The sequence below is a fragment of the Vanessa tameamea genome, chromosome 6, assembly GCF_037043105.1.
Source record: "Vanessa tameamea isolate UH-Manoa-2023 chromosome 6, ilVanTame1 primary haplotype, whole genome shotgun sequence".
Lineage (NCBI taxonomy): Eukaryota > Metazoa > Arthropoda > Insecta > Lepidoptera > Nymphalidae > Vanessa > Vanessa tameamea.
In genome coordinates, this window is record NC_087314.1 from 10,219,880 (window position 1) to 10,240,568 (window position 20,689).

The 20,689-nt window shown below is 35.4% G+C and overlaps 1 protein-coding gene across 3 annotated transcripts in view; it reads left to right on the forward strand.

Moving 5' to 3' along the window:
- LOC113403274 (rho GTPase-activating protein 100F) overlaps positions 1-20,471 on the forward strand; it is a 40,111-nt gene extending 19,640 nt beyond the window's left edge. The window contains exons 2-21 of one of the 3 annotated variants that reach the window (XM_064215156.1): positions 8,755-8,874; positions 9,249-9,332; positions 9,572-9,670; positions 10,618-10,894; positions 11,019-11,148; positions 11,465-11,629; positions 11,746-11,883; positions 11,980-12,107; positions 12,189-12,654; positions 12,729-12,814; positions 13,131-13,282; positions 14,027-14,270; positions 14,358-14,617; positions 14,743-14,928; positions 15,055-15,277; positions 15,444-15,644; positions 15,837-16,118; positions 16,598-16,678; positions 16,993-17,105; positions 17,176-20,471. In XM_064215156.1, the coding sequence (XP_064071226.1) occupies positions 8,755-8,874; positions 9,249-9,332; positions 9,572-9,670; positions 10,618-10,894; positions 11,019-11,148; positions 11,465-11,629; positions 11,746-11,883; positions 11,980-12,107; positions 12,189-12,654; positions 12,729-12,814; positions 13,131-13,282; positions 14,027-14,270; positions 14,358-14,617; positions 14,743-14,928; positions 15,055-15,277; positions 15,444-15,644; positions 15,837-16,118; positions 16,598-16,678; positions 16,993-17,105; positions 17,176-17,754 (4,014 nt within the window). In that variant the 3' untranslated portion in view covers positions 17,755-20,471. Of the gene's footprint in view, positions 1-8,754; positions 8,875-9,248; positions 9,333-9,571; positions 9,671-10,617; positions 10,895-11,018; positions 11,149-11,464; positions 11,630-11,745; positions 11,884-11,979; positions 12,108-12,188; positions 12,655-12,728; positions 12,815-13,130; positions 13,283-14,026; positions 14,271-14,357; positions 14,618-14,742; positions 14,929-15,054; positions 15,278-15,443; positions 15,645-15,836; positions 16,119-16,593; positions 16,679-16,992; positions 17,106-17,175 lie in introns of all 3 variants that reach the window. The other 2 variants (XM_064215157.1, XM_064215158.1) reach the window with 2 other exon arrangements.
- Positions 20,472-20,689: the final 218 nt, after the last annotated feature.

Genomic DNA, 20,689 nt, shown 5'->3' on the forward strand with positions numbered 1-20,689 from the left:
TAAAACTGTTATATGAAGCCTATATGAAGCCCAGACAAAGTTACAGGTCAGGTCAACCCTGCTCCGAGTTTTCGTACAAAATTTCAACTTGCACTTTAGCGGATTTAATGAAAGGGTAGGTAAGCTTCGAATTAGCTTGGCAAGCTGATTATGTTACAATTTTTATAATCGTTACCAATATTATAAATGCGTGTATACTATATATTCCATACCAACCCCTGACGAAACACAGAAAGCCTTAGGGTACATAAGGTCACCAACCTAATAACGCTAGCGAAGGCTCGATCGAAAACTAGTCATTACGTAAAAGAGTTCCATTCTTTAAAATTTAAGATTCTAATTTTAAGTTTGTCAATTTTTTTTTATAACTGATACGGACGTCCATTCTAACACTAGCCATGGGATAGGATTACGGTTTTAATTGCCTCATAAGAATAAAATATGCAACTATACCAACAAAGTGCTGTTTAGAAATAAAGATCAATCAAACAAAATAAGCTTTATAAATGTATGAGATCTTGCCACCATAATATAATCTGTACCTTCATGAATTGTCTATATAAGCGTCTCCATTTTCCTGTTTACCAAAGGTAACGTGTTACCTTGACATTGACCTAAAATTAATGTTAGTATAACCGAAACTAACATACCTTCCTAAAAGCTTTACACTCGAATTACTTTGAAAAGCGTAACATGCCATAAGATGACAAGTTACTACGGAAATTCGATGTATTCACGCAATCGTGAATATAATATTATATAATTTTATTGAATTTTATTAAGAAGTTTTATTGAAACACTACCATTTAATATATTGTAAAAATAACATTAATTCTTAAAAGATTTTATACAAACTTAGAAATAAAATTAATCATTGATTTTTCTGCTAGTTAAAAATAAGAATATTGATATTATAACGCGACATCAAAAGTGATATAATTACATTGAATTGTAATAGATTACACTGATGTAATTATGATTTAATATCAGATGATGTTACGCCTAGATAATAAATATATATATAAAAGGTAGTGTTCTATGTAAGAAACGACGTTTGACGTGCAGTATGAATTGCGCAAATTTGAGTCTAAGTTGTGTATTAACTATTTAATCTTTAATCCATATTATCCATATTAATATTATAAATGCGAAAGTAACTCTGTCTGTCTGTCTGTCTGTCTGTCTCGCTTTCACGCCAAAACTACTGGACCGATTTTAATAAAATTTGGTACAGAAATAGTCTAGAGCCTGAGAAAGGACATAGGCTACTTTTTATTTGAAAAAAAGGGCTGTAAAGGGTTGAAAAGGGGGATGAAAAGTTGTAATTTGTTGAAAGTATTGTTATTTTTAGAAATAGAAGCATAAAACTTTTTTGTACACTTATAAACTAACATATTATGACACCCACTAAGGAGCGAATTTTGGAAATTCTACCCCTAAAGGGGTGAAATAAGGGTTGAACGTTTGTATGGAAGTCCGTTATTTTTTAAATTAGAAACATGAAACTTTATTTTTGGGATACTGATTAAAAATGACTATATACATATTTAAGCGTTTCTAGATAATCTACCACTGAGAGGGTGAAATAAGGGTTGAAAGATTTTATGGGAGTCAGTCATTTATTAAGTTAAAAACACGAATCTTTATTTTTGTACCACTGATTAAAAATGAGTTTTTATTCAGGTTAGTCTGGAAGTCCGTCATTTTTGAAGTTAGAAACTAGAAATTTTATTTTTAGGATACCGTTTAAAAATGAGTTGATACCTATTTAAACGATTCCGGATATTTTACGCCTAAGCAGGGAAATAGAGGTGACATTTCGTATATAGATAAGTCTGGAAGTCCGTCATTTTTGAAGTAAGCATGAATTTTTTTTTGGGCTGTCGATTAAAAATGAGTTGATTCGCATTTATGCGTTTTTGAATATTTTACGCCTAAGGAGAGAAATTGGGTAGACATTTCGTGCATAAGATAGTCTGGAAGTCCGTCATTTTGAAGTTAGAAGCTAGAAATTTTATTTTTGGGCTACCGATTAAAAATGAATTGATTCGCATTTAAGCGTTTCTGGATATTCTACCCTAAGGGCTGTAATACACACCAATGTGGTTCACAAAGAGGTCTTACATTAACGTAATATTTTAAGTTAATTTGTTAATATATTCATATTCTACGCGAGCGAAGCCGCGGGTAACAGCTAGTTGCATATAATCGATCTATCGAGTCAATGATGACAATATTGTAAAATACGTTTTTGGTTTTATAAAAGACTCGACGCGAGAAATAGCCGCGATTGAATGAGCTTGTAATAGAAATAGGTTAAACGTAAATTGAATAAAAATAGTTGATGGTTGTACCCAAAAAGATAACGAACTATGTCTTTTACAATTTACGATGGTAGAATCTGTGTCACAAACAACAATGTAATAAAAAAAAATTATGGGATGACATTAAATAACGGGGGGATGAAGAGTGGTAGTTTTACAGTAGGTAATAAATATAATAAATGAATATATGAATATAGGGTACAAAGTCACCCAAAGAACAGATTACGCTTCAAAAGTTCTTTATTGAAGGACAATCCAGTACGTCAGCGTGTCAGATGCCATCTAATGGTTAGTGCCGGCGCCTGTCTAGACGGCTGGAACCTTGTTTATTGTGTCAAGGAATCTCCATTCATTTTGCTTTTTCATCATTTCACTCCTACATTGAATAAATGATCTTTTCAAATTATTCAGTAAAAGTGGAACACGACAGCTATGTTATCTTTAATATTAAAATGACCCGATGTATTGGTTATTGATTGGAGTTAATGAAAATTCATACCTTTTGCTACGATGTTGAGAGTTGTATGAATATTAAAATGAAAAAAGTTAAGTAATATATAGACATTATCAAATCTAATCTTTATTATATTACAGTATTTTGAAGTAAACAGCATACAGCTATGACATTCCTCTATTCTCTTTTTGGTATTCCATGTACTTAAGTATGTATATAGTTACCTGTTCAGATTAAAATACAGTCTCGGTAGTTCGAAACGACAAAAGAGCTGTCATTTTAAGTTTAATGATTATTTATTATTAACGTATATAAAGACGTAAGTAACGTCAGACGAGTCGCTTCTCACTAACGGGAATTTGTATTCTCTAATATAATGTGCCTCGGGCTCTTTTGTTTTATAATCTGAGGTTACCAGTTACAAAATTGTTTCCTAAAGTTGACTTTATTCTGTTGGGTAGTATTGGATATGTTGCATAATGTCGATTTTCATTACACGAAAAACGCTGGAACTTTGAATCAAAGGGCGCTTTGTGTATGATATGATCGTAAACAAGACATCTTCAAAGCGTAGATCGAAATGATAGCCGTAGGAGTTCGCAAATATAGCTCACTTATCTATTTGTCTTTACCGTTTTCAATTTCGTCGTCAATATAAAATGTATGCAGCAGATGTAGTAATAATGACTTAGAGCCACACGTCTAGACGGTGTAGCCTTGACGAGGCTTCGTTCCCCTTCGTATAATTTCATACACACGCTATACAACTGTGCAACATACACAAGTACCCGAGTAAAGACCATTGAAAGACGTGAGACGTCTTAAGAGAATTTCTTGCGTTGCGTCACTTTTTAGAGAAAACGAAAAGTACGATGTTATATTTAATGTGGTTAATATTATTTTAAATTCAGTTGAATTAATTTTATATTACTTACCTTACATGCACGTATAATAGCGTTTTTCTTTATTTGACTGCCTTGGTTCTAGTAGGCAGTGAATTCGGCTGGCGATCATGAACAATAAAGAGGTTCGAATTTCTATCAGTAACATTTGGAATTTTGGTATTTGGCAGTATTCTCGTGCCAAAAAATGGCCAAAAGCCGAAAGCTTAGCGCTTGATTTCTTTTCGATCGTGTCGGATTGTTATTCCATTTAACAATGAGAGAGTATATGCATTTGTATCAAGTGATGCACCACTATATTCTTTGGGTAGTTACCTACTCTCCGTTGAGACTGGTCAACATACATAACTAAATGGGTACAATAAGACATTAAAGAAGAGTCAAGATCAAAATAAGTATTTAATATAGAAGCGTAAAACGTGCTAGAAGAACCAATGAAAGAAATTCAGGGAGGTTTTTTTTTTCATTTCAAATTAAGAATTGTAAATTACAATAAGATTTATATATATATAGCCTGGAAGTGATCATTGCATTCAAAAAATCATTAGTTTTATAATATCCTTAACACAAACGTTCTTTAACGATTTATTTACTTTAAAATTTTACAATTAAAATATTTAAAATAAGTAATCATATTTAAGACCCTATGTACGATTGTGTTATAGTTGAAACAGCTATGAGAAGTTCATTTTGAGGTACATCTCTTGACCATCTTTTGATAAAAAAACAAATAGATAAATAGCTGAACTTAGATAGAACAAAATACTGTTATTATTCCCTTTTGAACGGTAATTGTGATAGCGTGATTACATACTCACGGTATTATTGTATAACTATGTATCTAATGCCCTTGAAGAAGACAATGTATCTCGATTTGCTATGTTAGTATGTAATTTCACTAAAAGCCTTAATTCGATCATATTTTATGAAAAATACTTCTAAAATGGCGCGTGAAATGATGCAAGAACGCTGGTGATATTTTACTCTTGGGTCGCAATTCTAATTCTCTTGGCATGAAAATAACCAACCCTTCTGTTACGCGTTAAGGCGAACTTGGCGGAAATAATTTAATTATAATGATTTTTTCATTTCACTTTACGGTAGTGATATGTACAATCCTGTCTGGTTAGGTACCACCCACACGTCATATATTCTACTGGAAAGCAGCATTACTTCGGATTGTTGTGTTCTGGTTTGAAAGGTGAATGAGTCGGTATAACTGCAGACCCAAGGGACATCACATTTCAGTTCCCAAGGTTGGTGGAGCACTCGCGATGTAAGCAATCGTTAAAATTCTTACGGCATCAATAAGGGTAGTGGTGACCACTTACCATCAGGTCTATGTTACGTAAAAAACAAGTAAATATACCAATTCTAGGCTAAAGCTGGAAAACGTTTAGAGATTATTCCATCACGCTATTTCGATGTGGTTTATCGTATAATATTATGTTACGTGCGAATAATGAGCGCTGATGAATCTGGAGGTTAAAATATTATATTGTATATATTTTATAATATTCCGCAATCAATAAGTAAAAGCCAAATAAAACATACTTTAAACACTATTTATGGAATTAATTATCTGTTAAATATAAGCTTGATTTTAATATAGATAAGAAATGTACAATATTAATACTAGTATCACGATGTCTAAAAGCATACACTAAAATCATGTCATACATCAATAAAAATGCCTCATTATAGACCTTTCAATACCAGTAACGAAGATCATTATCATGCCTCCACTAGCCACTACTATGCACCCTTGAGTGCAGCGCCGAAGGTTGCCGCGGTGCATTGACACTGGTTACCCGCCTAAATTCGGAGCGAGTGTTAAATAAACGTCGTAGTGGATGGGCGGGGTTTTTTAGTATAGCAGGGTTATAACTGGGTAGTAATGCAACAGGTGCTAGCTGCGCATTACGTAAGGCGGGCGGCGCGCGCAATCCATTCAGGCAAGTAGTACGGCGTATCGATCAGGCGTACGCCGCTCATCGATTCGGGCTCGGAGCGTCTTTTTAACAGCCCTGTCTTGAATTGTCTCGTGTATTTTTAATTTGAACGCCTTGTTAATTTCTTACCGATTTCATACACCGATGTAACTTTTTTAGCACCACATTTATAATTTTAAGCTGATTACCTATATATAAAATCAATTAATTCTAATTATAAAAGAAAAAAAAATTTTTTTTTTTCTTAATTCAACCTGAAAGTAAATTATACTGGTTTCTTTTAAATCGCTTACAGTTAACAGAAATTATAGTGGGAGTGTATAATGATATATATTTCTTTGAAGGTCCGCAAATAGCGCTGGTTTATTTTACTGTACATAAATCATACTAACAAATGATAGCTTGTAAATTTGTATTTGAATTATGACCTTTACGCCGTATACTTTAAATACTATAATGGCATGCACATTACTGTTAAATGGATAACATAATTTTGAAACTATTACTGCTTTAACAAATAATAGAACTAATAGAAGTCTGACTTAACTTATTTATTGATCAATCATATCACATTTTATTCGTACAAAACCAGTACAATGACAATCTTTAAAAAATGGTGTTAATGCTAATAAAATGGAAATATCATATGATGCTTGACAGCTTATTATTCTTCACCCTAGCCATTATAATGATCACTACGTGGATTCCATCTAGATATTAATTATTATTACTCAATCTAATATAGATCTTATTCAGTTGGGATAGAAAGTATTTTACAATGAAATATAATGTAGCGTTTAGGAATGTCCTAGACGCAGGTAAAGAGTGGTTCTGCCGTGTATGTAATTGTTGGGAAAGTGGGTGAAATGTCACGTCTGATGGTAAGGAAATCGCATTTTTCAGTTACCCTCTTTTTGTTCTCGGACGGAATAATTCAACAATACCGATACGAATCATGACTTTGCATTTTCAAATTATAGCATTATTGATGTCCATTGTTTGCTACAGATTGTCTTGGAGTAAGTAATTTATTCGTATTTTTCATTGGTAAGCAAGATTTATGGAACGACTTAATTTTAGATAAAATAATTGAAAATTAAATTTGGAACGATATCTTTGTAAGTATAATCGACCCATTTGTGAAAGGGAGAGAGAGAGAGAGAGAAAGTGTCACAAATTTAGAGTTATGTATGAAAGTAATGTAGTGAAAATGAGATAGATATACATTTTTATTAAATGATCCTTGAATTTTAACGAAAGGTTTTCGTCTCACCCAATAACAATGGTTTTAAGCAGTGTTGAAATTCTAGAACTAGACTAAAACTAAAGCTAAACGATAGATCTGGTCAGAAGATATTTTTAGCCATCCGATAATAGATTTGGTCTGATTGTATAATTTAGTCCAAAGTTCACCTAAAACTTGCTTTATTTAGAGAGTCTGACACTAACTGGATCTAACTTTATAAATAGTAGTACTACTGATACCAAATTAGTTAAATGTCAAGTTAATATTAGCCGTAGTATAGATTATGTTTTATGTTACACTCAAACAATGGATAATTTAACAATAATTGCTTCCAAATTTAAAATAGAACAGAAAGAAAATTACTAGAACTAGAAATACATAAATGATTTTAAAATTATCGTTTATCTAATCATAATATATGTAGGTATATAGGTCATTGAAAAGTATGTATTCTATTTTTGAAATACATAACTTGTATTCAATATACAAGTTTATATAACATAATTCGAAATTAGAACGAATTTCAGAGTGCGTCATAAGGAATATTTTGTCGTGACGTTAAATACAACGTAACATAATCGTGTTAGCGTAAAGATGTTGATTTCAATTCGATTTTGATCTTATTTAAAAATAATGCGTTATAATCCTGCATCAAATTTAATTCTGTACTCACTTTAATTTTCTTTTTAAAAAAAGAACAATAGATATTTTCTTTTATTTAGAAAAGTAGTTATATTTATTTATTCGCATTTCGTGTTAATTTTTTAAATGTCTATAATCTTTGTGAATATTTGTGTCTTTAAGCATTTTAACAATAAGTTAACGAAAGTAGAGCGTCGGTAGATAAAAGCACTCGGTGGCTCGAGATCGTCCAGTCACCTCTGCGGCATTCGGGATCTTGCAGCTGCAGTACAGTGACCTCGTGCGTACGAGAGAGAAGTAGGTCAGGGACCGCCCGCCTCCCTCGATCGACCGCCGAATAATGTTCCACAGATACACGATCTTAACGGGTTGGGAATATACAAAATTGTTTTGCGTTAATAATGTCTAGTTTATTAAGCATTCATTTGTATATAAATTTATTATTAATTATTTTAATTAATTATTTTTCGGCGGACTCTTTTGATTGATTTTAATTCTAATGATGTATTTAATGAATATATTAGTTTTGATCATTTTTAAAAATCTTGGACTAGATAAATAAAAATATATATATTAATTGTGATAACGGTTTCGATTGGGAAGGGAAACGAAAAAGAAAGTAATGAAAATTAATCTCTGAACTTTAACCCAGTTTCGGGCCACGGTTCTGGAAAACGATCCTTTCATGCGTTCATTGTGTTTTCGATTTACATGCATCTCGCAACGAATAGTGAACTAGAATAAAGAGATATAAATGAAACTAAAATAATGAAGTGCGCTGTCGACCTGAGCGCGTTTCCGCCGTTAGCAATTAAAATATTAATGAAGGATCTTATAATTGTTGAATATAACTACACTACACGTGGTATTTTAATTTTGCATATGAAAAAAATAAAATAAAAATCACAAACGCTTTCCATATGTCGTGAGCGCTTCTGATTTTTTTGTTTGGCCGGTAGCTTTCAGTGGCCAGCTTTGTTTTGTCTAAATTGTCTCTTTTACGTTGTGTTTCTGTTTTCTGTATTATATTTCGTTCTATCCTCTGTATCAACATAAAGTGAAATTAAAAAATACTATCCTAATCATGCAAAAATATTTTTTATTCCACATTAGTTATGTATTGTACGAGGATTTTCCTGTTTGTTGAGTGCTTTGATATTAAACAAAAAGCGATAATGTTTACATATCGGCTAATAGATCTTTGCTTAAAACGACTATGTTTGCTTTGTAATAGGAGAATGGCCGCGCGGCGCCGGACCTGACGGCTTCGCCTGGCCGCGCGCCGCCCGGCCCGGCGCAGCCTTCGCGCGCCAATCATGCGCCGCCCTGCGTGCTGCAGCCGGACTTTAGAAAGGTTTGAATACTTTTATGCCCCTCTTTCTACATTTCGGTTTTTTTTTCTTTTTAATATAAAAATAATTCATCTATGAAATAAGATATTCTAATAGGTCCGCTTGGACGAGTAATTAAGTAGGGGTAGTAACCTATGTAAAAGATATAACACCAGCTAAGATTTAATAAAATTGATTTATTATCGCTAGTTATGAAAGTAAATCATATAATTAAAATATTGTGATCGTAGCAGTACGGAATATGAATATAAAAACCTTTACAAAAAAAATATATCGCTAATTGCGATAAGTACTCCTGTATTACTTTTATATGCGTAGAGTTCGATAAATCGTATCTATTTATCTATCGATCATCAGGTTCAATGAACTATTTCAGGTATCGGGTGTCAGCAATGAAATATTCAGGCAAATTGAAATGGTTGAAAATGATCACGACGCCACTACGGCCGCGGCGCTCGAGGTATTTATAACACATATATTATACGTATTACGTATATTTGCTCCTTAAACGATGGCTCAGACTTCTCAAGATTAGAATTTCTATTTCGTATTGATTTTCCTCCCGTTTTTCCTTCACCGTTACGTATTTTGCTCGCGTAGCAAGTTATATGAAATTTATTCAATAAACTGGTATCTAGTATTTGTTTTATAAATCTCATGTTGCTCGAGTTTATATTAATGTTATTTAATATTTTACAGGCAGTGGAGCGACGCGGTGAGATGATAGTACGGATTCTTGAATTGAGACAAGTTGGCAGAAATAATATAGAAGCCGCTAAGAAGTTCTTTTCTCTACAAGTATGTGCCTAAACATTTATATATTTGATGTATCTCTTGAGAAGTTATTATCGATTGTAACCACATATTTGACTTTGAGAATGTATGGTGTTATTTCCAAAGGTAGTCCAACGTTCTGCTCACATCACAGTGACGTCAAGTTAATATCCTTTGTAGGGTAAATTATTCATCGATATTTAAATATTCTGGATTACCATTTAATTTCGTTTTAAAACAGGTAATTTTGCCTGCTCCATTGACCTGAATACTCAGCTCGTAACCGAGCAGAACGTTGAAGAGCTCACTCCAGACAGCCCTATTGTTCCTGGCCTAGATCGGTGGGAATGCGAACGCAATCTAGACTAGCATTGTTGGGATGTGCACTCTCAGTTCTTGTCCCTCGCTATGCATTGTGGGAGTCCTGCTGCATTCTGCGGTCGTTTCGACGATTGCGTCTATTTGTGCTTTGCATTGCATAGCGGAGAATGTTTAGGACAAATGGCCAAATCGCTCGACCACGATCATTTAAATATTTGTCACTTGTGTCGAATATACCTTTTACTGAATCAATTGGTTACTTTTAACGTACATTTCACTATCAAACTACATCGGAGGTGCTCAAATATTTTGTCATATTATGGAGTATAAAAACGAGATTTAGATAGATAGTGTTAATAAATATCTTTTATATTTATATAATTATTTGATAAACTATGGGATCAATTTCAACTTATGTTTTACTTAAATAGAATAAGTAATCATAGTAGTGAGTGTGTGGAAAAAAGAAACATTATTTATATCTTTTCAAGAGTAATGACAGAACGTTTTAAAATGCACCACCCGAGCGAGTTTTCTAAATTTGTCCAAATAGCATAATTGTAAAATGATACGGAAATATGTTATATTTATAGAATAATCTGTGTTATAATCTATGCAGCAATATTTTTGTAAACATGATATTTTTGTAGGACGCACGCCACATAGTTCAACTAGTGGAGATCGTCAAGCGCCCTGGTCAAACCTTGGGCCTTTACATTAGAGAAGGAGATGGCGGTGCAAGGACAGATGGAGTATTTATATCCAGAATAGCTTTGGAATCAGCAGTTTATAATAGTGGGTGCCTGAAGGTTGGGGATGAAATCCTGGCCGTCAACTTAGTTGATGTCAGGCGAATGTCACTAGACGATGTAGTGATTATTATGTCAATACCACGGCGTCTGTTGCTGTGTACTAGACAGAGAAAAGGTATATTGCACATTACATTATACATACATACAGCTATTAACAATAATTAAATTAAAAACCTACAATGCAACGAAAGAAAGTTTCAAATTACGCGTAAAACATCAATTTTATGTATTATTCCCAGGAAAATCAGGTCCTGGATCGCCATCGTTACCGCGCCCTGAGCACAAACCACCACCGGTAGTGGTGTTGAAACGTGACTGCCGGGATGATGACGACAGAGATCGAGACAGGGTCGACGGACTTTACTCACAGTAAATTACTTTTTAAAACTATAATATATTAATGTAATGAATATTATAACTTACACAATTATGAATCGACGGAGTAAAAAGGTGATGCTATTATGTTTATGTCGACTTAAATAAACAAAATTATATTGTAAATTCACTTACTTTTATAATCAGTGATGATCAGTTAATAAGTAGTAACTAGTACTAAGAATCTAGATTGAACACTGTTTTGGGGCCATTAAACTATTGTTTTTACAAATTTAAGTCATTTGCTTTATTCTAGACAAAATATTTAAAATTATCTGTAACGGGTTCAATTAATTGCCTCATCATTTAGACATGGTACTCTGCGTTCAACGGGAGTGCCCGGAAGTGCTGTGCGACCTGTTGGTGATGGTAGAGAGGAGCGAAGTCGTATGCAGCTCGGAGCATTGTCACCTGATTCGACTCCGTTAGATCTTTATTATAATTCACGACCACCATCTGATCACTCTACGTGGAGGTAACTTATTTTCTTATGATAAAGCTTTCATGGAGATAAACGATTGAGAGTGTGAATGCAAATTATAGCCATTTTAAAATATATTTGTTATGTTATTGTATATTTATTGTCAACAGTTATCGTCCGCCGCCACCCGTTATAACGGAACAGCCGAAGTCATCTGCAACACACTTTGTTCCATATGAACGATCGTATCCAAATACATTAGAGAGTCTAGCAGAAAAAGTACATTCTTTCTATCCCGAAAGTGGAAGGTATATATCAAATTTACTATCATTTAACTTTGGATGGTGTAATATAAATATAGAAATTACGATTATTATAATATTGCAAATATATTTGAATTATAGTACTCGTTTCGGAGGCAGAGTGCCGCGATCAGGATCTGAACAACAGCTACCAAGGGCGGAAACACATTCTGATTTCGGACGTCATTCGTTACTTCGATCAAGTTTGAAGGCATCTGCTGCGGGTCCTGGTATTGTTATTGAAATAATAGAATACTTTGCTTGTTAGTTGAGAAATAATACACAAACATAATTTGATTTTATTTTTACAGCTTCCAGTTTGTCTAGATATGGACAGCGTTATGGTGGTGTGGGCATGACTGGCACTGGTCTACCGTCTAGTCTTACAGGTACTGGTCTAGGAGGAACTGGCTTAGGAGGACCTGGTCTACCGTCTGGATTATCATCCACTGGCCTAAGTGGTTTAACAGGTTCTAGCTTGGTAGGTTCAGGCTTGACAGGTTCAGGACTGGGGACTGGATTATCGGGAACTGGATTGAGCTCAACTCTTGGAGCAGGTTATGGAACTACAGGATTGGGACTACCATCTTATGGGAGTAAATTTGGAACTACTAGAAGAAATCGCAGTTTGGATTACTCATCTGATACAGAAGCTACTGCTCCAACAAGAACTCCATATTATTCTGGATTAAGTGGGTACAGAAGTAGTACTCTGGGAAGAGACATTGGATCGAAGTTCAACTCATTACCGAGAGACGTTAGAGGAACCGGTCAACGGTGAGGTTCAATATTAAGACAATTAATATATGCATATTAATTTTAAAAAATAATTATCTGTATTTTTTAATTAGATTGGGTCTGTCAAGACGTGCAGGAAGCGTTCTTCAAGATGAACCTGAACCTTTATCTTCGAGATTAGACTTACGCTCTTCCAGAGGTACTTTTATTGATTGAACTGTTTTTATATTATTTCCAATTTTATAAGTGTATGTACCGTTATTTTTCATTTTGAAAACAGTTTTTGTTTTTAATCGATTATGGAATAAGCTATGTATGTATTTATTTTTGCTTTTGCCATGTTAAAATAAATACGTTATTGGCAGTAGTGATGATTTCAAAAGAATTAAATTATTATTATTTTTATAAAAAAGTGAATTATTACTGACAAAGTATGTATTTTCTCATTGATCAATGTTGAGTTGTTTTCGTTTATTTTTCTCTCAAAATTTCGATGTTTCAAATATTATGTGCAGGTCGATTGCCTTCTTCTCCCTCAGTGTTCACTTCTGATGAATATCGTGCTTGGTTATCTCGGGCCCCATCTACAAGCGCGCTGTATGAAACGCTTCGTCCAAGACTACCTACTCACTACTCCGCTGAAAACATACATGATGCTCTTAAAAATGTAAGATAATAATGATATTATAATTAAAGTAATACTTATTTGGACCACACCCTCTCTACTGGTAACAGTATTTCGTCTGTTAAAGATTAACATAAGATTTGTTAAAGATCGTTATAATACAGGATTAGAATTATTTCAATGTGCCACAATCGAATAATTGTAAATCACCATCACGCAGATATAACAGTATTATAAGTATTGAAGTTTTATGTGCCTAAGAATTCTTAGTTCTTAATTTATGCAGAAGCTACTTTTTATAAGTAGTTGTTATTATTATAATTGATACAACATTAACAGCCTGTAAATTTCCCACTGCTGGGCTAAGAACTTCTCTCCTTTTGAGGAGAAGGTTTGGAGCATATTCCACCACGCTGCTCCAATGCGGATTGGTGGATACACATATGGCAGAATTTCTTTGAAATTAGACACATGCAGGTTTCCTCACATAAACACAAGAAAATTCAGTGGTGCTTGCCTGGGCTTGAATCCGCAATCATCGGTTAAGATGCACGCGTTCTAACCAATGGGCCATCTCGGCTCTATAATAATTGATACACTAAGGGATATAAAATGATTGATCAAGGGTAATCAATCAGTCATATCAGAATGTTGCTTTAATTTCACTACCTTTAAACTTCTGATATGACTTAAAAGTTATTTAATATAAAATAAAAAAAAAAGATATATACAAAGGAACATAATAATCGAAATGGAGCTGTAACCTATTTCAAATCCAAATTACAGATGGAAAGTGGCAGCCGCTTTGGTTCATCACTCGGTCTGGCCGCACGTCGTATCGAAAGACCTCGCCACTTACCAGCGCGCTCACTTTCATCCCAGCAGCTTGGCCCTACAGCCGGTGGATCACCATCAGCTCGACGCGTCAGACAATTGCTCGAATTGGGGTCTAAATTTAGCTGCCCTAATCCCAGCCCTGTACCGACACCAGGCTCAAGGCATCAGCGCCATCTAGATATCAATCCTAATGGTGATAAAATTATGATATGAATTAAGCTATTACAATAATGTCTAATTAAGTAAAAATATATGCATATAATTATAACTGTTTTTACAGAGTTCCTAAAATATAAAGTAGACAAACCAGGTACAGGAGGCCTTTCTACATCAATGACTGGATTATCACGTATATCTGGAGGTGTATCTGGAATGCTATGGGTTCACCTGCTCGCTGGTCGAGGGTTGCGTCCAGCACCATCTGGATCTTCACCTGGATCACCGCCATCTGGACCTCTCGCACCACCACAACCTCCAGTAGCACCCCGGGATCTGTATTGTGTATTAGAGTGCGATCGCGTTCATAAAGCACGTACAGTGGTATGTTATTTATACTACACAAGTTGAAATGAATTGTTGTTTATTTTAATAAATTAATTGATATAAAATTGGATAATTGGATTTATGCAGATTGATAATACAACAAATATAATAACATTTTTTAGGTACGAACTGGTGAGCTTCAATTTGATTGGGACGAGTCATTCGAGTTAGAACTTGTTGACAACCGTCAGCTTGATGTATTGGTATACTCCTGGGATCCACAACACAGGCACAAGTTGTGCTTCCGAGGAGCTGTCACACTGCCAGATTTACTAACTCGTTCTCCATCTCACCAACTTGCGATAAAAGTAAGATAACCTTTATGTATTTTAGTTATATATGTTTTTGTTTAAATCAGATTTTAACAAGAAAATATGTCTTTATTGAAAAAATAAGTTACATTATTTTTGTATTACATCAATTTATTTTACTAGATGGAGCCCCGGGGTACTCTCTATATGCGGGTCCGTCATACGGAGCCACACGAGCTGTTTCGGCGCCGGCCTGCTGCACCACGTCTAGCACCACCGCCACTGTTCGGTGCAGAGCTGGAGACGGTGGTGGCACGGGAACTACGACCACCACATGCACCACCAGTGCCGTTAGTCGTGAGACGGTGCGTGGAAGAGATAGAGAGACGTGGCTTGGATATTATAGGTATGATTTTTGTCTCATGGCGTTTAAAATTTATATAAGAATAATATTTGTTACAAAAACTAGTTTTATTACCAAATGATTTGTGTAATATTTAATTCATACTATATACTCCCTCAAAAATATCTGTAAATCCTTTATACACAAAATGTAATAACGCTGATTACAGGTCTCTATCGACTGTGCGGTTCCGCAAACAAAAAACGTATATTGAGAGAAGCTTTTGAGCGCAACGCTCGTGGTGTAGAACTGACTCCAGACTCAGTTCCTGATATCAATGTTATCACTGGCGTATTGAAGGATTATTTAACGGAGCTGCCCCAGCCACTGTTTAGTCGATGCTTATATCAAATGACCTTGGATGCTTTAGGTTCGTTATCTACCTGCATTTTTAAAAAGTTTGTTGCAGTTCCGCGTGGATTTGCCCTTTAATACAATGTATTCCATTCTATTGTAACAATAATAATAATAATTTTGTATGCTCGAAAATCTATAATATGTTTATTTAGAGATTAATACTGCAAATTTGGGAATACATTCTGATCAAATAGTTTCTTCGCAGGTGTATGTCTCCCAGATGACAAAGAAGGCAATGCTCGTTTAATGGCATCTATAGTTGAATGTCTGCCTCGTGCGGCTCGCGCTACCTTGGTCTTCCTTCTTGACCATTTGGCCTTGGTAGTGGCTGCCCAGGACCGCAATAAAATGTCACCTCAGCATTTGGCAGTGGCGATGGCCCCACCTCTAATGCTCCAATCACAACCACCAGCGGAGATGGACTATCAGCGTCCGATTCACGTCCTCCAATGCCTCTTGCAGATTTGGCCACCTCCGAAACGTTCAGGTAATGTCGTCGTCCGTGTCACTGCTTTTTTCATCTTTTTTTATAAATTAGCTTCGATATTTGATATTTTATTTAAACTTAAAAAAATATATCACTATTAATGTTTTTCATTCTATTATCGATTCTAAATGTCTTATTCGGCTGCTTTTTTTCTTACACTTCTTTGTAGTACTTCAATTGACAATATTTTTTTTTGCATTCAACCGAAGAATGACAAAATAAACATAACACAAATTCTCATGTTCAATTTCACGATCACGTTGAAGTTGTTTTTAATTCCCACTAATACAGTACCATGACCAATAACTATCAATGCAGATCAACATAATATGTCATATTTTTAACTTATATAATACAATTACACTCATAATAATAGTTTATCTATGCTTATGCATTTTGTTATTTGTTGCATGTCGTTGTTGTTGTCGTTGTTGTGATTAAACTAAGCGGTACCTTAACGCATGTATGTTTGTAGACAGTTCGGCGCGGCGAGCCAGCAACCGGGCCGCGTGGAAACAGAGTCAGTGCGTCGCCAGTGGCCTCAGCCACCCTCCCCCCAGGTTCAAATATTTAGTAGTATTTGTAATGCTAGTTTAGGTTTTAGGTTTTGTGACTCTTTGCTACGATGATGACCCGTGTCGAACTGTTTATTATACATAGCTTTAAACATCACTCAGTTTTATATATTATTATATTATATATAATTTTTATTATTGGCCACAATCAATTAATGTATTAGGTACTTATTGTGCTTAAAATCATTATTTATGCTTTACTGTATTCATCCGATTATTATTTTTATTTGTGAAGTTTAGTTTACTTTGTGTTTATGAAGTGAATACATAAGATAATTCGTCTTGTTATATCTGACTAGGCCGAGTTCCGCCCTCAGTCAGTCCATATCGGCATCAAGCGGGAGCATCAGCAGCATCTCCGCCGCCAGCTCTCTCGGGTCGGCCCGTGGCCGACCGCTCGCCGCCCGCACATGTATGTTTGTCGTAAGATTTTTTTTATTTTATCAATGCTACCATAATTTTATTATTCGTTCCGCTTTCAGGTTCTCTCATCAGTCAGGGCCGGCCAATATCGTCCGCAGTCGCCTCTTCGAGGCCCTCTGCCCGCTCCTCCTCGCTCCCGTCAGGTGACAGTATCGTCCCCCGGTTCGCCCAGTAGCAGTTCCGGGAGTCACAGTCCAGCTGACACTATCAAGCATGGCGGATCCGTTTCATCGATACTGCGGCAGCCGGAGCGGGCGAGCTCGCCACGTGCGTCACCAAGACACTCTCCTCGAGCCTCTCCACGCGAGTCGCCCCGCAGTACTCCACGAGACCCGACTCCAAGGGCGACAACGCCAAGGGAGTTCGTTTCGAGGGAAATGCGCGAGGGTACGTCGCGCGAGGGAACACCGCGCGAGGGACCATCACGCGAAGGCACGCCACGGGAGGGGAGCTCGCGCGAGTCGCCACGCTCTGCTATTCCGGGCACGTCGGCGGGGCTGGCGGTGACGCTGAATTCGGGCGCGCCGAGCCCGCGCTACAGTTCTACCAACCCTTTTCTGCAGCAGTACGACGCGGAGGAGGAGGCGGAGGCGTGGCGCGCCGCTGATATCTTCTCCTCGACATCCACGCACACATAGTGCTCATAGCGAATTGAGATTTTCTAGTCAATTTTTTTATTGAATCGAAAGAGTGCTACGATTCTGCTGTATATTATGTTGTTCGACGAGCGTGTTGCGCGCTCGTGAAATGTTTGTTATATATAGAGCGAGTTACGATGTATATTATTGTGAGAATGTTTACCTTCTGACGCGCGAGGCGACGCCTCGCCGGCCGCCGGTGCTCCGCCCCCTAGACGCAATAGTGTTTATCGTATTATATTGTACATTGTATATAATTGAATACGTATATGTAGGTACGCTCCGATTTTGTACCATACGGCGGGCCTCGGCGGACGGCCCGAAGCGCTACACACATCGTCCCACATATCAGAGGCTTGCGTACACAATCGACACGCGATCGGTTCACGAGAAACACTATCATGCGAAAGATTTCACTCATTAAAGTGTACCACGATAATGGTTCGTAACACCGTGACTCGTGAGTGTCGACAGTAGACACAAGTCAGTAGGTCGAGTAGGGAGAGTATCATAGATCAGACGCGGACCGTCTTGAGACTGAGACCATATCAGTAGCTCGTAGTTGGTACCACTCGATGGACATCCGTCGTAGAACGAGCGATTACGTGACAAGTTAGAAGGTCTAGCGTTGCTGTTATGAAAATTTCGAATATTCAAAATAATCCTTGTTCATTATTAACTTAAATATATGTATAACGGTATATTAAACTAACATAGAATTTAGTAAAGCATTTTTACGAGTCGCTAATTCTATGAAGGAATGGATTTTTTTATCATATGAGATCGGTCGCAATCTCAAGATCGGAGTTATTATTTACGAATTTCAAATGTATTTAATATAACTATTGTCTAATAAAGGTTAAGCTAAATTTTAATTTTATAAAAATATATGTTAAAACTTATATTTCAAATCTCATTTAATTAAGATAAATTTTATATTTATTCCTCGACAAAAATGAGTTGCAAGCTAAGTTGGTACTAAAGATCACTTTACTTTGAAATTCGAAGATAATATCTCAGTTCTTAAAACTAGCATCTGCTAGACATATAAGGGTGGTAGAAATCGACCAATGACAGCACTGATTGAATTTGTCACTGCCATGATTGGTCCATTTTATATAGAGAGCATATTGTATTAATAACACTAATTTATATGTCTGTCGGAGGCTGTTTGGTTACAAATGGCTTTTGAGCAACACTTCAAGAGAAGTTTTGTTATAAATGTTTATTATAAAAATAGCATTGCACAAAGAACACGACTGATATGGGACACAACGTTTTTGATACTTTACCGTTTTACCTGTTTCTTGTTTGTGATAATACTAGGACTTGTGTTGGAACCTCGCCTTTTATATAAACCGGATGTTCGCTCATGAATTCTTATTCTACTCTCACTAATTTACAATGGGGAAGATCTCTCAGCAGGCTGTCTGTTGAATTAATATTTACGTAATATATTTCTAAATAAAATAAATAAGAAACGTTGGACTTTATTGTATTGACCTGTTAATGTGCTTATGTATTGATTAAACTTAAATAAATGGAAAAAAGAGAATTTATTCGTAGTTATTAGATCGTCGCAACTTGTATGCGACTCGTGTAGATCGTGGTAGAGAATTCATGCACGGATATTTCTAAATAATAATCTTTTCTGAAGGTGAAAAATCTATGACAATATGATTTTAGAAGTGAATTTATAAAAGTCTAACACATTATATGGATGTATAGCCTACGCGTATGTACAGGGATGTCGCTAATGGAATTAGTGTGTTACTATTCGCAGCTAAGTCATTCATCTTCCAATCTCTTATAAATATAACATAAACGAAACAGTATAAATATTGCAATACGTACATTAATTAAATTTAGATTATCATTAGAAGCATACACTAATTTCATTTGGGGCGTCATGAATGAATATATCGGGTCGTATTATTGGAAACACTTTAAACAAATAATATATAGCTGCAACAACGATTTTTAAAACTTTATATGCCATAACGATTAAGAGAACTAATATTAAACTTTTCTATATGATATGTAATTAATGAATAATAATAATAATTTATTGAAAACGTTTAAAATTTACATAACATATCTACATCGCTTTTACATACATTCATATTAGCTTTTGTTTTGTGTATAGCCTATTAAATAGGTGCAATCCGTATTGATAGTAACGTCGAAAGAGTTTTGTCTTTAAGAGAAAATATAATATTATAAACGGCTTTTATAAGACTTTCAACGACCCGGTGTTTATAATCGAGTCGATGTGTTCGGTATCGCGGGCGTTTAGTACTAACGATATGAAGTGAACTAATTTAATTATATTTAATGTAACTAATGTTATATTCAATAGTACGATCCGTACATACAGCATAGATGTAAATATAACTTGAAGTGTCGCTCGACAGTGTGTAGCCAGCCGCAGTAGCGGCAGTAGTGTGTAGTGACTACGGCGCACGGCTTCAGTTGGCTTCGACGGGGCGGCAACATTGAGAGACATCTTGTTGCCATATTTATGTAGATAAAAATATATGTTGTGAATTTATGTAAATATACCCGATCGCTTTAATGAGATGCGAATAAATTATACGATGATTGTTTTTGTTATTACATATTGCTTTTTTTTTAATTTAAATTATTATACGATTAAAAATATTGTTTGTCAATGAATGATAATTATTCATATCGTCATTCGAAGGGAAAAAAAGCTAAAGCGCATATTTTTATTTTTTGCCAATTAACGTTTTATTGTAAATATAAAATGTAATTGCATACATTTGTAATGAAATTTTAAATTATTAATGCAGTCCATTAACCTTATCCAGTAACCAAACAAATTTACATCCGATTCAAGGAGTTCCGTCCTTAATCTACAATGGCCGACTTTTGGTCGAATAAACATTTAACCGGGCTGCACATTGTACACGTC